Source organism: Lagenorhynchus albirostris, chromosome 15, assembly GCF_949774975.1.
Source record: "Lagenorhynchus albirostris chromosome 15, mLagAlb1.1, whole genome shotgun sequence".
Taxonomy (NCBI): Eukaryota; Metazoa; Chordata; class Mammalia; order Artiodactyla; family Delphinidae; genus Lagenorhynchus; species Lagenorhynchus albirostris.
In genome coordinates this window covers 68,636,914-68,651,716 of record NC_083109.1, presented here as the reverse complement: position 1 = coordinate 68,651,716, position 14,803 = coordinate 68,636,914, and the positions used below count along the sequence as shown (strand labels likewise).

General features: G+C 45.9%; 1 protein-coding gene across 6 annotated transcripts in view; it reads right to left on the bottom strand.

Moving 5' to 3' along the window:
• Positions 1–14,803, bottom strand: part of SLC5A11 (solute carrier family 5 member 11) — a 42,354-nt gene that overhangs the window by 16,171 nt on the left and 11,380 nt on the right. For 2 of the 6 annotated variants that reach the window (XM_060122652.1, XM_060122657.1), the window contains 3 exons: positions 7,156–7,260; positions 5,882–5,987; positions 3,122–3,202 (listed from right to left, as the gene is read on the bottom strand). In XM_060122652.1, coding sequence (XP_059978635.1) covers positions 3,122–3,202; positions 5,882–5,987; positions 7,156–7,260 — 292 coding nt within the window. The remainder of the gene's footprint in view (positions 1–3,121; positions 3,203–5,881; positions 5,988–7,155; positions 7,261–14,803) is intronic. The other 4 variants (XM_060122654.1, XM_060122656.1, XM_060122653.1 and 1 more) reach the window with 3 other exon arrangements.

Genomic DNA, 14,803 nt, shown 5'->3' with positions numbered 1-14,803 from the left:
TTGCAAATCTTCCTGTGGTTTGTTGCCTACACTAATCATTGAAAGATGCTAATATGAAAATAGAGATGAATTTCTTTCCCATCCAAGATTCACAAAACCCGTGAATTCTGTCCAGGTTAAGAAAGCCTGCCTTAAGGAAACATTCTTTCACCTCTGAACTTCTTCTCAGCTACTCTCAATTCATGGTATCACAAGAGTGGTCCAAGTAACTTATGGCCTTGAGCAAGTCGCTTCCCTGTCTGAGATTCGGTTTCCTCATCTGCAGGTGGGGATAATGTAGCACCAACCTCATAGGGCTGGAGAAAGACAGTGAGATAATGCACATAAAATGCACAGCACCTGGCACAAACGTGTGTTGTCCTTAAAAAATAATAAAGCACTGCAATCTGCAGATAATTTGCTTCTTTTCATTAATTGAACAGATTCAAGGTTATCCCCCAAATAACATTGCTCTCACTGGATTACGTTCTGGAAGGTTGTGTTTGTCTTTTTGTTGTTGTTTTGTTTTTTTCTTGTGTTTTATTTTTGGTTTTTTGTTTGTTTCTTTGTTTTTTGGTATGGAAGAGAAGGGGTTGGTGTTACCACTTGAGTAGGAATGATATGTAATCTGCAGCCTAGCTTATCTTTGCTGAAGGTTGTGGTGAACAGTGGCTACTGGGGGAAAAATATTGTGATGATAAATTTTTGTCATGCTTTTTATTTTTCCCTGAAAAATTATTTTGTGGTAGTGGGAGGGAGGGAGGTTTTATTAATAATTGGACCTGGGCTTCCCTGGTGGCGCAGTGGCTGGGAGTCCGCCTGCCGATGCAGGGGACGCAGGTTCGTTCCCCCGTCCGGGAAGATCCCACATGCCGCGGAGCGGCTGGGCCCGTGAGCCATGGCCGCTGAGCCTGCGCATCCGGAGCCTGCGCGTCCAGAGCCTGCGCTCCGCAACGGGAGAGGCCGCAGCTGTGAGAGGCCCGCGTACCGCAAAAAAAAAAAAATAATTGGACCTGCCCATCTGAGTGTGTAAAGCACATACATATAGATAATAGCAGGTAGAAAGGCTGAGACAAGAATCACCCCAGGATGGGTGAAAATAAAGTAGGCAGAGCATCGTAAACTTTAACGTACACACGAATCACCTGGGAACCATTAAAAAGCATATCCTGATTCAGCAAGTCTGCAGTGGTGCCTGGGATTCTGCCCTTCTAATGGGCTCCCAGTTGACACTGATGCTGCTGGTCCCTGGACCACAGTCTGAGTAGCACCCATGTAGGAGATATCAGGGTACCAAATGAAATTTGGAATCCTTTTGGTATAAAGGAAAGTGGGGGATCTTGATTTCAGTCACTTTAATAAGCTCCATTTTAGGTCAGTTTTTCAGTTTCTCTTGTTTTTTTTTTTGTTTGTTTTTTGGGGTTTTTTTTTTTGGCGGTATGTGGGCCTCTCACTGTTGTGGCTTCTCCCGTTGCGGAGCACAGGCTCCGGACGCGCAGGCTCAACAGCCATGGCTCACGGGCCCAGCCGCTCCACGGCATGTGGGATCTTCCCGGACCGGGGCACGAACCCATGTAACCTGCATCGGCAGGCAGGAAGGCACAATGTTAAGGTAAAAATTCCTGCCTATATTCTTTGACTCCTGCTCTTAGACTCTTCCCACAAAAGTTACTACCACATTATCTCCCCACTATTATCACCAGGGAGTTTGATGGGGAAGGAGGGGTATGAGATCTGAAGTCAGTCTGACTGGGTTTAATTCCTGGCTTTGAATTCTAACCTTGTGACCTTGCGCTAACAGCTGGTGCCTTAATTTTCTCATCCAACAAAAGGAGTAAAAATAATACTGGTATCATTGGGTTGTTATGAGCATTAAATGATAAAACATCTGGATCACTAGTGTTTTAATAGGTATTCATTTATGAACTTTTAATTTTGAGATAATTATAGACATACAGAAGAGTTGTATAAGTAGTACAGAGAGTTCCCATACACCTTCTCCTAGTGTCACTGTCTTACATAAGCCAAGTACAGTTACAGAAACTAAGAAATTAACATTGGTGCCTTACTATTAACTACAGTATGGGCTGTTCAATTTGCACCACTAGTGTTCTTTTTCTCTTCTGGGATCCAATCCAGGATCCCACACTGTGTTTATTTATGTTTCCTCCTTTCTCTGTAGTTCCTCAGTCTTTCCTTATTTTTCATGTCCTTGATACTTTTGAAGAATACTGGTCATTGTAGTGTGTAAAATGTCCTCAATTTGGGTTTGCCTGATGTTTATTTACGATGAAGTTGAGGTTATATATTTTGGCAAGAATGGCACAGAGGTGATGCTGTGTCCTTCTCAATGTACCATATCAGGAGCTACATACTGGTACGTCTGATTACTGTAATATCAGTTAATATGCCTTGATCGCTTAGTTACAGTGGCACGTGCCATGTTTCTCCACTGTAAAGTGGCTATATTGTCCTTTGTAATTAATAAATATTTTGGACGTGATACTTTGAGACCAAGCGAATATCTTATTTCTTCATAAACTTTCATGCACTGACTCCAGCATTTATCATTGGATCTTGTCTGTAGCAATTATGACTGTGGTGTTCTAATAGTGATATTCTATTTCCCTCAGTCTGTCTTCATTTAGTAATTGGAATTTTCCTGTAAGGAAGAGTTTTCCTTTTGCCCCCTTTTATTTGTTTATTTAATTATTTATCCATGTCAACATAGGAGGATCTATTAACTTTTCCTTAAAAAACAGTAAGTTTCCGGGCTTCCCCGGTGGCGCAGTGGTTGAGAGTCCGCCTGCCGATGCAGGGGACACGGGTTTGTGCCCCGGTCCGGGAGGATCCCACATGCCGCGGAGTGGCTGGGCCCATGAGCCATGGCCGCTGAGCCTGCGTGTCCGGAGACTGTGCTCCACAACGGGAGAGGCCACAACAGTGAGAGGCCCGCGTACCACAAAAAAAAAAAAGTCAAACAAAACAGTAAGCTTCCATGATATGCACAGTTCTCTACCAGCTAAAATGACCATGCCTCAAGCAGGAATCCCCAGCTGGGTTTGAAACAGTGATGAAAGCAGATGTCCATGCTTGAGAGAGGTGCTGTCATCCACCCAAATGACCTTGGCACCCCACTTACTGTAGCCCATCAGGGTGAGCGCTCCCATAAGCATGATCAGGGTCTGTAGAGCATCCGTGTAGATCACAGCAGCCAGGCCACCTAGGGGGAAGATGAGCACTGAGGTGAGGGTCAGGTACTCCGGGGGAGAGGAGTTACTCTGGGTGCCAGAGGGAACTTGGAATTTCAAGACCTGACGGGGGAGAATTCCTAGTGTTGATTGTTTGCAAAGATGGCCACAATATCTCCTTCCCAGGTGCCTGCCCAGTTAGTAATGTGGCCTTGCTGCTCCTTTCACGTTGCGGTGAAGATTTCTCTTCTTCTTAAATATGGTTTGGCCGAATGACTTGCTTTAACCAATAGATACGGTAGAAGTGATGTTGTGCAGCTCCAAGTCTGGTCCTCAAGAGGCCTGCAGTTCCTGCTCTTGTTCTTGTGTTGCCCCGAGAACACTATGCTCCTTTAAGAAGCCCAGTCTAGCCTCATGGAGCATGATGGCCCGCCTGGAAGGAAAGCCCAGCTGACAGCCAAGCTAACCAGCAGCCACCTGAGTGAGACCATGTTGTTCCACCCAGCTGTTCCAGGTACCATCTAACTAGTATAATTCAACCGAGCCAGGTGAGACCAGCAGAACCACCCAGGCAATGCATGGAATGAATTGTGGGCGGAAATAAACCATTAACTCCCTAATGGGGGGTAGGTGGTTAGTTACACAGTAATTTCTAACTGACATGGGAAGTGATGCTTGGGCCATGGTCCCCAAGCTCTGAAGACCTTTATTTAAACATTGGAAAGAGGATGTGAGTACTAGGTATTCAGAGTCTAATAGGCTTCCCAAAGAGGGTCACAGTGGTTGGCCTCAGTGGATTCTTATTGGTCTTGCCACCTAGAAAAATCTTTGTAATGACAATCATGGTAGCAAATCCATCAGCATCTGGACAAAACAATCTTTCCAGTCTCTTCCCTATCCTTTTCTCCTTCCTCTTTCCCTACAGAGAAGGGACACTTATCTGACATGAACAGATTTACTCATGGGTAAAGTCACAGTACACTAAAAAAACCAAACAGACATTCATGTGGGTGTTGTTCTGTGATTCCTCCTTCTTTGCCCCAGGAATAGGGTCAGCTCACAAATGGAGAGAGAACTGGCTTAGCATCTGGCCCCAGTTCTCTGCTGGCCCCACTCAGGCAATTAGCCTGAGTGTGGTGAGATCCTGAAGATAGGTACCACTGAAACCCACCCACGTCTCTATACTAATGTTTATTGGGCATTTATCACTTACCAGGCACTGCATCTAGTGTTTTATTCAATCACTCACCAAACATCTGGTGAGCGCCCAACCTAGTTCTACATGGTAGGGATACAGAGGCAAACAAAACAGCATGTTGCCTGTCTCCTCGGAGCTTCTAGTCTAATGGGGGAGACACCCCCAAACAAGGAAACGGAGAGATAGATTGGCAATTGCGACTAAACCTTTCCTTTCCCTGTGCCCCAGACACGTGGCTTCTGTTAGTGCTGAAAACCCAGCCCAGATCTTTCTGCATCAGCGGGCTTTTGTATTTCTGAGAACGGGTCACTCTTCTGTCTAGAGCCTCCAGTGGTGTTCCACGGCATTTGGGACTAAATCCAGGCTCATCTGATTTCCTTCGAGGCTCCGGTGCCTGCCCTTTCCTCCACTCCTTTCTCCTCCCATCAGGGCTGCAGCACAGCCGATGCCGGCGTCACCACTGTCACTCCAGCTTGCATGAGTGGCCTCCTCCACAGCTAGACAGGACTCAGCCTCAACACATGTGCTCGCTCAGCTGAAGCCATCCCGACCCCCTTGCTACTCCTCAAACAAACAACACGGGTTCTCATGTCAGAGTCTTCCCTCTATCTCACTTAAATCTGGTCCACATATCACCTTAGAGAGGCCTTGCCTGTACGTTGGATGGAAAAGAATCCTCCCACCATTATTCCCCATCTTGTTATAACAGTATACTCTGACATCACTTATTGGCTTCCTTGTTCATTGTCTGTCTCCCCTTCCCCACTAGAATGTAAGTTCCTTTGGAGTAAAGATTTTTTCTGTCATGGGAATTCCCTGGTGGTCCAGTGGTTAGGACTGGGGGCTTTCAGTGCCGTGGGCCTGGGTTCAATCCCTGGTGGGGGAACTAAGATCCCACAAGCTGCACGGCCAAAAAAAAAAAGATTTTGTCTATCTTGTTGCCCGCTATGCCCCATTTCCTAGCATGATGCCTGGCATATAGTGGGTGATACATAGATAGATATAGATAATTTGTGGAATGAATTACACCAAGAGGAGGCAGAGAAGGATGAAACTGTAACAGAAGATGAGAAGGTGAATATTCAAAAGCAGATACATGTCCAGGTGCTGCACTCCACCAGCCACTCTTCTGGGATGCAAGTCTGAGGGGGAAAGTTGAGGCTCCCCGGCCTCAGGCTGCAGAATTGCAGTGGTTTATGGTCTAGCTTTGTATAGTGTGTGTGACTACACATGCTCAGCAGCTAGTAGGTTCTAATGAATAGTTCTTGAATAAATAAATGGAAAATAGCTTTATGCACTTGCGGTACCTTTTAAAATCCTCCCTTCTATCAGGCATCCCTCTTCCTTTGGACAATGACCAAGAGAAATCGTATTATCTGGGGTGATGGACTGAGGGTTCATGAAGACATGGTCTTAGCACACTGGAACATCAGAAGACGAGCCAGGAAAAGACAGGGTGGTCCACAGCCCCTGCCCACCACCCCTCCCAGAATCACCCCTTGTTCAGTCGTACCTGCAACAGTGTATAGAGCTGTGATGGCCAGCAGCCCGACTATGGCCAGGTAGAGATTTAGGCGCAAAGACTGCTGAATGAAGATGGCACCTGCGTACATGTCTACCTGGAGAGACATGAAGTTGACGGGTGAATGAATGGATGGACGTTTTAGCCCAGTTTCCCCAGGCTCAGGCCCTAGCCTTGACTCTGGCAAACACAGAAACATCACATGATGTCCTTTCTTCATCTCTTCCTAGATCAGGGGTCTCAAACGGGAGCCCTACGGGTGACCATGTTTGAGGCCCCTTCACTGGGCTAATACAAGCGCCTCAGTCGTCTTCCTGCTCCTATTCTTGATCTGCCTACTCTCCATCCTCCACACTGCAGCCTTTATCAAATACCATCACGATCATCTCATCCTCATCAAAACTCTTCAGTAGCTCCCTACTGCCCCCAAGATAATGTTCAAATAAGTTAGAGCTGTATACCAGGCCCTCCATGGTTTGCCTGCCACTTGACCTCATTTTCTTTACTCACTTCATGCTCCCAGACACACTGAAATACACCCTGTTTCCCTAACAAGTCATGTTTTTTCATGCCCCCAAGCGTTTTCTTATTCTGTCCAGCCCTCCGGAATGCCAATCCCCCTTTCTCTACATACTCTCTACATCCTCCTCAGATGTAACTTTCCTTGGGAAGGTTTCCCCACATCTGTAGCTTCCCGCCAGAGTGAGAGCGAGCATTGTCCTTCTGCCCTTCACATCTGGAGCTAGCACAGAGTCAGTTATTGTTGTTTGAATTGAATGGAATTCCTCTGCCCACCCCCCCTCCCCCACATAGGACAAGGTTTCCCCCAGCTCCAGATGGAAGAGAAGAGGGCATCGGTGTGAGTCGGGCTGAGCAGCACGCACTGGAGGCTGCAAAGCATCTGCTCTTGGCTGCTTTCCGGAAGACCTGCCCATCCAAACGTCAGGGTGGGGCAGGCTCAGTGGGCCATCAGCACATATGATTAATAGTTGATAACTGCCTGATCCCAGGAGGAAGACGACAGACCCACCTGAGGGCTCTCGGAGTCCCATTCAGTGATGGGCACCATCCCAAGATGTTGCTGAAGAAGCTTTGGCAGGAGAAGGGGGAGGAGTCCTTTCCTCTACCTTTTTTCCGTACTTCCTCTGCCCCTGATTAGCCTTTGCCCCCACCCCTCCCAACTTCCTTGAACCTCCCAGAAGCTTCCTCAATAGGAGAGGGACACCACCAGCTGAGCTTCTCACCAGGCTGTGTCCCCACCTTACCGAGATCTTGGTGAAGATGTAGATAAACAGGTAGAGCACAGCCAGGATGACGGGGATCCTGTTGCCGCCAAAGCGTTTCCTTAGGTATTCTGGCATCGTGGTGACCTGGGGACCAGAGTTGAGAGTTTGCCACCCAGCAGCCCTTCTTCCCCCTCCCCCCTCCTCCCCAAACTCAGAAGCTCAGATGGTCTTCTTGGGATTCTCAATGGGAGACTTAAAAGAGAGGAGAAAATGGAACAAAGGGGTGGGGTGAGGATGGACTGGGGTTCTGTGCAGAGTCAGGTACCCAACTATCATATATCCCAAAATGTATACGCCACCCCAATTTTTGCCCTCTCCTGTGTTATTAATGTTATTACATAAAACTTATTAATATAGAGGTTACTATTATAAAACTTAATGTTTTTCTTTAAACCAACTCATGTTTATATTGAAGTAAACTTATCTAAAAAGAAAACTTCAAATCACCACTGTAAATGAAATATCAATCCTAAACTTAAGGGAACCAGCGAAACTATGCACATGGATAATAAAATCACTCATTCATGTTCTGTTCTTTCCTGGCAACTTCCTCTTGCACACCAAAAACCCTGGGCCCAGAGCTTACTCATTCTTTCTTTAAAAAAAAAAAAAAAAAAAGAAGTCAGGAAAAGTGTTGAACAGGTGTTAAATGCTCACTAACACCAACATGATACTTTACCCTTGAGCTCATTGAAAGATGATGGAAGAGGAACTAATTTCGCCAGGTGATTCCGTGTAGTTGGCTCCATGTCTAACACCTAAACTCATCTCAAGCATCTCCATTTGTCCATATTCTAACCTTTGGGGAAGTTGCTCTCATGTAACACTTTAGCCACGTTACCAGGAGCAGAGAATCCAGAGACAGCAGGAAAACCAGGGAAGCACTGAATTAGGTCCAGATGGGTGGGCCAAAGCTAGGTGCCATTACCATATAAGGCACCCCAGGGGCTGAGCCATACCGAGGAGAACCATTATTTGGGTGGCACTTTGGGGATAGCATGTCCTTGCCCAGTCTCCTCACTGTACCCGCAGACTTGGGGGTTGAGACAATGCCATGTCTAGACAATGGAACCTCAAATGCACAACTGTTCTTCCATGAGGTCCCGGATGTTGGATGGGAAAAGACAGAGTAATGATTATGTTTGCAGCCCCTCGTCCAGGCTGTTGCTGCTTGGGTGTTCCTTAGTCTAACCCAGGGAGTAGACTAATGGGTACCCGATCATGAGCTGATAAATGGCAAACCATCCATCCCAAGGTCAGATTGTGAAGGTAGAAGAAGCTGGGAGTGGAGACTGGGAGAGACTGGATGGCCAGACTTGATTCAAGAATGGTAAGTTGTTGGGGCTTCCCTGGTGGCACAGTGGTTGAGAGTCCGCCTGCCGATGCAGGGGACACGGGTTCGTGCCCTGGTCCGGGAAGATCCCACATGCCACAGAGCAGCTGGGCCCGTGAGCCATGGCTGCTGAGCCTGCGTGTCTGGAGCCTGTGCTCCGCAACGCGAGAGGCCACAACAGTGAGAGGCCCGTGTACCGCAAAAAAAAAAAAAAAAAAAAAAGGTAAGTTGTTAATAGTAGAATCTGGGTACAGTATTCAAGACTATAAGAGTGTCCAGTGTCAAATTATTTCAACACTGATGTAGGTTGGAAATTTTTTTCATAATAAAATATTGGCCAAAAAAATTGAACTCTAGGAATAAATAGACACCTTAAAATTTAAAAAAAAAAAAAGAAGCATCTCTTTCCTCCCCCTCTCCCCAAAAGGGCAATTCGGGATTCTGACCCTCATGAGTGGCTTGCCTCAGCCCTCTGATTTGCTGCAAGGCAAACACAGCAGGGATTTTCCAGAAGCACATTGCACTGAGCTCTGACACTCTATCAGGGAATAACACACGGAAAGATTCAATCAAACCATATTGAACGGACACACTCTTGGTGATGGTATGAAAGCTAATTAGAGAGAGTGCATGAGAGCTTCAGCCCATTCAGATAAGTGGACCAAGGAAGATGCTCCTCGAGAGGATTCACTATCTCGTCTGTGAATGACAACCACCAGCTGGTTTCGTTGGGGAGCAAGACTCTTATCATTGGCTGACAGGTTTTTTGGGTTTTTTTTGCGGTATGCGGGCCTCTCACCGCTGTGGCCTCTCCCGTTGCGGAGCACAGGCTCCGGACGCGCAGGCTCAGCGGCCACGGCTCACGGGCCCAGCCGCCCCGCGGCATGTGGGATCTTCCCGGACCGGGGCACGAACACGTGTCCCCTGAATCGGCAGGCGGACTCTCAACCACTGCGCCACCAGGGAAGCCCAGGACCGACAGTTTTATCATCAGTTGACCTCCATTACGATCTAGAGAGCCGCACAGCCTGCTACATGCAGGAAGTTTCTAATGAGCTAAGAAAGGAAGGAGGCATGAAAGTCATCAGAAGGCGAGCAGTACTGGTATCTAGAAATCAAACTCTGGGGAGAAATGTGAAGCTAGCTGACAGACGGGAGGCAGAACCTAGGCTGTTTGTCGTAAAGTAGCTAAGAAGGCAATTTGCCAGCAAGCGAGGATGAGAGAGACAGAGACAGAGAGGTGAATGACTGTTAACACAGGAACCACCCTCTGAGTGTTGCTGGGTGAGTGCTAACAGGAAATAAATGCAGCCAATGACGACTGCCCTGAGAGAGGACCGCCCAAGTGCCTTGGTCTGGTGGTTCCTCATCTCCTGGGGGTGCAGGGCAGTGAGGGAACTTCAGCATCTCTCTTACTCTCCCTTGAATCACGTCCAGACAGCCACACTCAGTCCTCATGTAAAACCCCTCCCTCTTCCTCGGAAACCCATGCCATCCGGCCATAGCAACTTCCGCCCACCCCAAGCCTCCCGGGAACACTGTCCAGCAGCCAATGAGAATTCAGCTCCTTCACTGTCTTCCCCTCTTTCTAGACTTCCCCCGAGTCTGGAAGCAGCTTCAAGGACAGTGACGAGCACCCACTGGGACATCGTGTACAGTGTCTTTGTTTAACCCCAACAGATGGGCATTTCCACTCCAGCAACCCATTTCTCTGGCCAACATCCAAACCTCGTCATCTCCAGGACCCCATTCACCTCCGATACCCCCAATTTTCATCAGTGCAACCCTTCCGTTTGCTCACTCTGATGACCCCGGCTTTGGGACCTGACCAAGACTTTCAGTCCCTAACTGGTGCCCCTTCTTTTGGGTGTCAGCTCATCCTTCACTTCACTTCCTTCTGAAATCATGGACCCTGCTACTGAGTAATTTCAACAAATATTTTTCAAATACCTATTAGGTATCAGGCACTGTTCTAGACACTGGGAGAAAACAGAGATAGTTCTTGCCTTCCTGGAGCTTACAATCTAATGGGAGAGACACACAGTCTAGTGCAGTGGCTCTCAATGGAAGGAAGAGATCCCATACCCCCCCAGGGAACATGTGGCAATGTCGGGGGGCCCGGCAGCTGCCACAGTTTGGGGGGTGCTATTGGCATCTAGTGGATAGAGATCGGGGATGTTGCAAACATCCTACGATGAACAGGCTACCCCTCACACACGTATAAAAACACACAACAAAGAATTATCCTGCCCCAAATGTTACTACTGCTGATGTTGAGAAAGTATAATGGGAAAAACACACAGTCTAATGGGAGAGGCGTATTAATTTAATAATCACACAAGCAAATGCAAAACGGCAACTGTGGCAAACACAATGAAGGAGGAGACTTCACCTAATCAGAGAGGTCAGAAAGGGCTTCCTGGAGGAATAGTTGCTTGAAGTAGGATTTGGATAGATGATAGGAGTTAACCGAATCACAAAGGAAAAGGAAAACTTTCCAGCAAGAGGGGAAAGCACTGTAAAGGGCTGGGGAAGTAGAGGGCCTGGTAAGGATGAGGAACTGTTAGACCAGTGCCTGGAATGCAGTTGGCATTCAGCTCAATAAATGCTTCTTCAATGAACAAACGAATGAACTGACAGGAGTAAACTGGTGGTTAGAGAGTAGGGTGGGCCCCTACTGAGTAGAGGTCATTTTCCATATTCATAAGTAAAACTGGTCTGTAATTTTCTTTTTTTTTTTTTTTCTTTTTTTTCTTTTTTGCGGTACATGGGCCTCTCACTTATGTGGCCTCCTCTGCCGCAGAGCACAGGCTCTGGACACGCAGGCTCGGCGGCCATGGCTCACGGGCCCAGCTGCTCCGCGGCACGTGGGATCCTCCCAGACCGGGGCACGAACCCGCGTCCCCTGCATTGGCAGGCGGACTCTCAACCGCTGCGCCACCAGGGAAGCCCTGTAATTTTCTTGATGGGTCATATTGGCGTTATCCTGTTCTCAAAATATGGTAGACAAAAATTACTTCTAGGTGGATAATTGACTTAAATGTGAAAAGTTCTAGAAGGTAATATAGGAGAATATCTTTATGACTTTAGAGTAGGAAATATTTTTTAATAAGACATAAAAGATAGTAATTAAGGAAAAATGATAAATGGAACTACATTAAAACTAAGATCTGTTAAAGGGAACCCTCCTACACTGTTGGTTGGAATGTAAGTTGGTGTAGCCACTATGGAAAACAGTATGGAGGTTCCTTAAAAAACTAAAAATGGAGCTGCCACGTGATCCAGCAATCCCACTCCTGGGTGTATATCCGGACAAAACTCTAATTCAAAAAGATACATGGGGACTTCCCTGGTGGTCCAGTGGTTAAGAATCTGCCTTCCAATGCAGGGGATGCAGGTTAGACCCCCTGGTCAGGGAACTAAGATCCCCCATACCATGGGGTAGCTAAGCCCGTGCATCGCAAGTACTGAGCCCGTGTGCTCTAGAGTGCATGCACCACAACTAGAGAGAAGCTCGCGTGCCACAACGAAAGATCCTACATGCTGCGACGAAGACGCGACACAGCCAAGTAAATAAATAAATATTAAAACAAAACAAAACCAAAAAGATACATGCACCCCAAGTTCATAGCAGCACTATTCACAATAGCCAAAACATGGAAACAACCTAAATGTCCATCAACAGATGAATGGAGAAAGAGAAGAAAGACAAATACTATACAATATCACTTATATGTGGAATCTAAAATATGACACAAATGAACTCATCTACGAAACAGAAATAGACTCACAGACATAGAGAACAGACTTGTGGTTGCAAAGGGGGTGGGGGATGGAGGAGGGATGGATCGGGAATTTGGGATTAGCAGGTGCAAACTATTATATATATAGAATGGATAAACAACAAGGTCCTACTGTATAGCACAGGGAACTCTATTCAATATCCTGTGATACACCATAATGGAAAAGAATATGAAAAAGAATGTATATATATGTATAACTGAATCACTTTGCTGTACAGCAGAAATTAACACAACATTGTAAATCAACTATACTTGAATAAAATAACTTTTTAAAACATCTAAGATCTGTTCATCAAAAAACACCATTAAGAGAGTTAAAAGGCAAACCACAGAGTAAGTGGGGAAAAGATATTTGCAACACATATAATCACCCTAAGGGCTTGTTTCCAGAATGTATAAAGAGCTTCTATCAATAAGAAGAAGCTATATAACATAATAGAAAAGTTGGCAAAAGTCCTAGACAAGTTACTTCCCTAAAGAGAAAATCCAAATGGCCAGAAAATACATGAACAGAATTTTCAGTGGAAAGAACAGTGAGTGGGACTTCTCTGGTGATCCAGTGGTTAAGAATCCACCTTCGGGCTTCCCTGGTGGTGCAGTGATTGAGAGTCCGCCTGCCGATGCATGGGACACGGCTTCGTGCCCCTGTCCGGGAAGATCCCACGTGCCGCGGAGCGGCTGGGCCCGTGAGCCATGGCCACTGAGCCTGCGCGTCCGGAGCCTGTTGCTCCGCAACGGAAGAGGCCACAGCAGTGAGAGGCCCGCGTACCAAAAAAAAAAAAAAAGATGTTCACAGCAGCATTGTCCATCATAGGCTAACATTAGGAGCAACCTTGTTTATGTGCATCGGGACATGTATAAAAATGTTCACAGCAGCGTTGTCTATCATAGGCCAACATTAGGAACAACCTAAATGCCCACGAACAAAAGAATAGACAAATATATTGGGGTACAGTCATACTACAGAATACTACATAGCAATGGAAATGAACACACCAGCTACATGCAGGGAAAGAATGTAACCCCCCCAATTCTATGTATATTTCATTCCAGAAAAGTACAATTAAACCATCTTGTTTAGGTATGCCCAATTAAAACTGTGAAGAAAAGTAAAGATGAGTCCAATGAAAGTCACTGTGAAAGGAAGGCATCTGTGATCCGCTAAAGGCACGTGGGGGAGTGTTATATTTTGTGTCTTTTTTTTTTTTTTTGGATGCCCCATGCAGCATGTGGAACTTCCCTGACCTGGGATTGAACCTGGGCCCCCTGCAGTGGAAGCAGGGAGTCTTTCTTAACCACTAGACCACCAGGGAAGTCCCTGTTTTGTGTCTTGATCTGGGTGTTCATTTTACAGTAGTTTGTTAAGCTGCACATTTGTGCTTTACCAATTTTCTATGTGTTTATTTTATTGCCCAATAAAAATAGATTGGGTAGCTTTTTAGCTTTTTTCAGCACTCTGACATTTATTATCTAATATGGGCTTAATCTTCTCTCTGAATAAAATGTTGCCCAAAGAATGTCTAGAGTCACAGGAATTTTTTGTTGAACAACAGAGCTTGGAGATCCTTTCACAGCAGCACAACTCTGTCAATTTCAGCCCTTTTCACAGCATGATATCCACAGTACAGATGCCCAGTCCCCTAATGAGCGATCCTGGGGTTGTCCACAGGTTTTTCTATTACAAACTATAGAAGTCATTTCAAATCTTCATGCCTCTTATTAACTTTCGATCACACAAATTCCTTCCTCATTCAGCAAATGACACTGTCTTCTACTTCCCAGAGAAAATGGAAACCATCAGCTGAGAACATCTGGCCACCCTACCTATGAGTTAACCTACATCTCCACCATCCTTTATTCTTTCCTATACTAGGTGCTCAAGAAATATCTGCTGATGCTTTGGCCCAGAGATCCTCAGTTCCAGTCAGTGTTGTTCTATCCCAGAGATTTTGTCTATGTGGGAGCTAATCACAGGTGGGTATGGGCAGACCCAGGCCCCCAGTCACCAAAAATCGTGCTTTTAGACTCAGTATTATCTCCAAGTGAGGTTATTTACCCCTACGTCACTGCCCTTTGCATAAGATTGCACTACTTCTGGTAAGGAGTGATTTTTTTTTCCAATGATTTCTCTGATCATTAAGTAGTTCTTTATACTTTGTGTATTTTTTTAAATTTCTATAATAAAAAGTTAAAATCAGTTATTGCTTGATGAATAACACCAGGATATTGTATGATATCTTGCCCTGTGTAGTAGAATGTCTAAAATAGAATTAAGTCTAGATGGTATGAATGACAGAAAGCTGTCAGTAAGATCACAGGTGATTTTTAAGTTTATTTTTTTATTTTATTTTTTGGCTGCACTGCACAGCATGTGGGATCCTAGTTCCCCCACCAAGGATCGAACTTGCGCCCCCTGTATTGGAAGCATGCAGTCTTAACCACTGGCCTACCAGGGAAGTCCCTAGAAGTGATTTTTTTAACTACTTTGGAA